Source organism: Bombina bombina, chromosome 7, assembly GCF_027579735.1.
Source record: "Bombina bombina isolate aBomBom1 chromosome 7, aBomBom1.pri, whole genome shotgun sequence".
Taxonomy (NCBI): domain Eukaryota; kingdom Metazoa; phylum Chordata; class Amphibia; order Anura; family Bombinatoridae; genus Bombina; species Bombina bombina.
Window position 1 is genome coordinate 544,954,243 of NC_069505.1, and position 3,774 is coordinate 544,958,016.

Consider the following 3,774-nt stretch of genomic DNA (forward strand, 5'->3'; position numbering starts at 1 on the left):
ACTCTGACTGCAGCGCACGTGCGGTATGTTTTTTCTTTAGGCTCTCTTGAGGGGCTTCAGCCTCTCTAGCCTCACCAGTCCTTTTGTTATTAAATACTATTTAATAACAAAAGGACCGCTGAGGCTAGCAAGGCTGAAGACCCTCGAGGAAGCATAAAGAAAAAACATACTGCACGCGCACTGCAGTCAGCGCGCGACTTGTTATCTCAGCGTTTGTTTGTTAATAATGTAACCTTGTCATGATATATGGGATGTCAGTATTCAGTTTGTTGGGAAAAGTACTAAGTGGTAAGGTTAGAGTTAAGGTACAACGTTAATAATGTCAATTTGCATTAACCAATAGGATTGCATTAATCTTTTTAAGTTGTGTAAGACATGTTGATTTTAATATACGTCATGGAGTATGGCGTAATCCGAAACGCGTCAGCTGTGTTTCCAGTTTGCAATCACTTCACTGTAACCCACTATGTTTTAACCTGTGTGACAATAAAATTTGGAAGTTTTATTTAGCTACCGGTGCTCCTGTGTTTCCTGACAGCTGCCAAAAAGCCAGTAACATCACCGAAGTGTGAATGCGCACTGCTTCTTTGACAGGGTGCAATAATTTGTGTACAGGCAATGCCCAGTATGAAGAGGCGGAGCTTTATAAACCTTATATAAATTGAAATAAGGAAATGGATTTAATAGATCTGCAGACACTGAAGGAAAAACTATAGCATATTGAATAGTAACCAGTTTAATGTTCCTTTAATTTTGACTTTAAAGTGAAGGTAAACTTTGGTGAATGAAAGCCCGTTTTTTAAAAATACTATTAAAAACAGGGGCACTTTCATTCATCAAAGTTTACAAAGCAGCCGTTTTGATTAAAAACTTACCTTTTTTTCTTTTCACAGCCAGAGCAGCTTCCCCCTCCCGGAAATCCTCTCTTCACACGTCATCAATGACTAATCTGGCTTCCTCCAATCACAGCATGGCCTCAGGCAATGACCACCCTGGGGGGAAAGCCGTGATTGGAGGAAGCCGGATTAGTCATTGCTGACGTGTGAAGAGAGGATTTCCAGGAGGGGAAAGCTGCTGTAGCTGTGAAAAGAAAAAAAGGTAAGTTTTTAATCAAAATGGCTGATTTGTAAACTTTGATGAATGAAAGTGCCCCTGTTTTTAATAGTATTTTTAAAAAATGGACTTTCATTCACAAAAGTTTACCTTCACTTTAATGTCCGTTTAAATACAGTGAATTTGCACAATCAACAAATGTATATTAAAAGACAATGGGGGCGGTTTATCAAGCTTCGGATGGAACTTGATGCCCCTGTTTCCGTGCGAGGCCTTCAGGCTCACTGGAAACAGTAGCTCCATAACTTGTCCGCCTGCTCTAAGGCCGCGGACAGAAATCCACCCGATCGAAAACGATCGGGTTGATTGACACCTCCTGCTAGCGGCCGACTTGCCGCAAATCTGCAGGGGGCAACATTGCACCAGCAGTTCACAAGAACTTCTGGTACAATGATAAATGCCAAGAGCGTATGCTGTCGGCATTTATTGATGTGCATCGGACATGATACGCTACATCGTATCATGTGCGCTTGCACTATAATAAATATACCCCAGAGACTAATTTGTTATTTTTTTGGTTATTCTCAATTGCATGTTCTTTTCTAAATAACAAAAGCTTAATTTTGCCTTTCCTTTGCCTTTCAGAATGTTATAATTTAATATTGTAATGTATGTTTTATTCCCTCACTAATTTAAAACACCTGGTATTGTTACTGTGCTCTGTACAATGCTGTAGCTTTATAAATAACAGATTTAAAGTGAATGAAAGTTTATTGAATGAGTGCCCGGTTTGTAAAAATATTGTTAAAAACAGGGGCACTTTCATTCATTACATTGCAGCGTTTTTTTTAATACTTACCTTTTTCTTTAGGAAACCCAGACCGGCATCCTCCGCCCGCAGCTCCTGTTGTACTTAGCACAGCAATGACGAAACCGGCTTCCTCTAATAGTTGCGTGGCCTCACGAGCTGGACGCCTATGGGGTACACGCCATGATTGGAGGAAGCCGGTGCCCCTGTTTTTTATAGTATTTTTAAAAACCTGGCACTCATTCATTCAACTTTACATTCACTTTAATAATAATAATAATAGTAAATATGTATCCCTGAGCTGCCCTTGATTTGCAAAACCTTGTAACATGATAACAAAATGAGTTATATAATTTTAAACCATTAATTTTGCAATGCAGTGCTTAATTGCATATATATTCTGAGAGTTTAAAGGGATATGACACCACAACATTTAAACTAACTTTCCAATTTACTTTTATTACCTAATTTGATTATTTTTCTTGTTATCTTTTATTGAAAAGCATACTTAGGTAGGCTCAAGATCTGGGAGCTAGCTGCTGATTAATGCCTGTACATATATCCTTCTTATCATTGGCTACTGATGTGTTCAGCTAGCTTCTATTAGTGTATTTCTGCTCCTTCAATAAAGGATAATAAGAGAATGAAGCAAAATTGATTATAGAAGTAAATTGGAAGGTTGTTTTAAAATGTATTAATTGAATCATGAAAGAAAACTTTTGGGTTTAATGTCTCTTTAAGCAATACATTTACAAGCTTTAAGCCTTCGTCTTAATGACGATTTCACATCTTTGTTTTTCAAACTGTAAATCAAAGGATTGAGCATTGGGACAGCCGCTGTGTTAAACAGAGAGAAAAGTTTGTTGGAATTCAAAGACTCGGATGAAGTGGGTCTCAGGTATTGGCAGACAAGTGTCACATATAGAAGGAGAACAACCGTGAGGTGTGAAGAACACGTGTAAAAAGCTTTACGTCTACCTGTGCTGGAGCGGATCTTCAATATAGTGACAATAATAAAAATGTAAGAGATGAAGGTTAGAAGGAATGGAATTAGACTCAAAAGCAACAGTCCTTCAATAAGAATGACTATGTCCAAAACAGAAGTGTCACTGCAAGTTAATTTTACAATTGGTACCAAATCACAGAAGAAGTGGTTAATTATGTTGGACCGATAACAAGACAATTCTAACAATAAAACAACATAAGGAATAACTTCTATGAATCCCAACACCCAACATATGAACGCTAAGAGAGCACAGACTTTGGGATTCATAACCATTGGATAATGCAGAGGGTTACATATGGCGACATAGCGATCATAACTCATGGCCGTTAGTATTAAAAGCTCATCACACGCCAAGCATGAAAACATATATAATTGTGCTATGCAGCTGTTGAAAGAAACGGTTTTGTTTCCCGTCACAAAAATAACAAGGGCTTTGTGTAAAGTAATTGTAGAGCAGAACATGTCCATAATGGATAAATTCCCCAAGAAAAAATACATAGGCGTGTGCAGTTGTGGATCCAAGCAGACAAGAAGAAAAATGGCCGTATTAGCGCCAAGTGTGGTGAGATAAATCAGTAAAACTAAAAGAAAGATCGGAAGTTGAAGCTGAGGGACATCAGATATCCCTTTAATAATGAAATAAGTCACTCTGGTTTGGTTAGTTGAAAACATATTTTCCAAAGTATTTTAGTACATGGCACAATAAATATAGCCAATCAAAAACCAGAAGCTGGAAAACCAGGAAATGCTTTACAATAATCCATGAGCAGATAATTCAATGCATTTCCTTGTAAAAGATATCCAAAACTTAGAATAGTTAGAATCAGGATCCTAAACTGTGAAATATAACAAAGAACAGCACAACATTATTGTTTCCATACATTTTAATGAACATTTTTTAATTTAT

At 37.4% G+C, this 3,774-nt stretch overlaps 1 protein-coding gene across 1 annotated transcript; it reads right to left on the reverse strand.

Annotated features, from left to right (window-relative positions):
- Positions 1 to 2,597: 2,597 nt before the first annotated feature.
- On the reverse strand, positions 2,598 to 3,539 carry LOC128636529 (olfactory receptor 6C74-like). Its single transcript, XM_053689527.1, has one exon. It carries the CDS (start codon positions 3,537 to 3,539, stop codon positions 2,598 to 2,600), a length of 942 nt encoding a protein of 313 aa, XP_053545502.1.
- Positions 3,540 to 3,774: the final 235 nt, after the last annotated feature.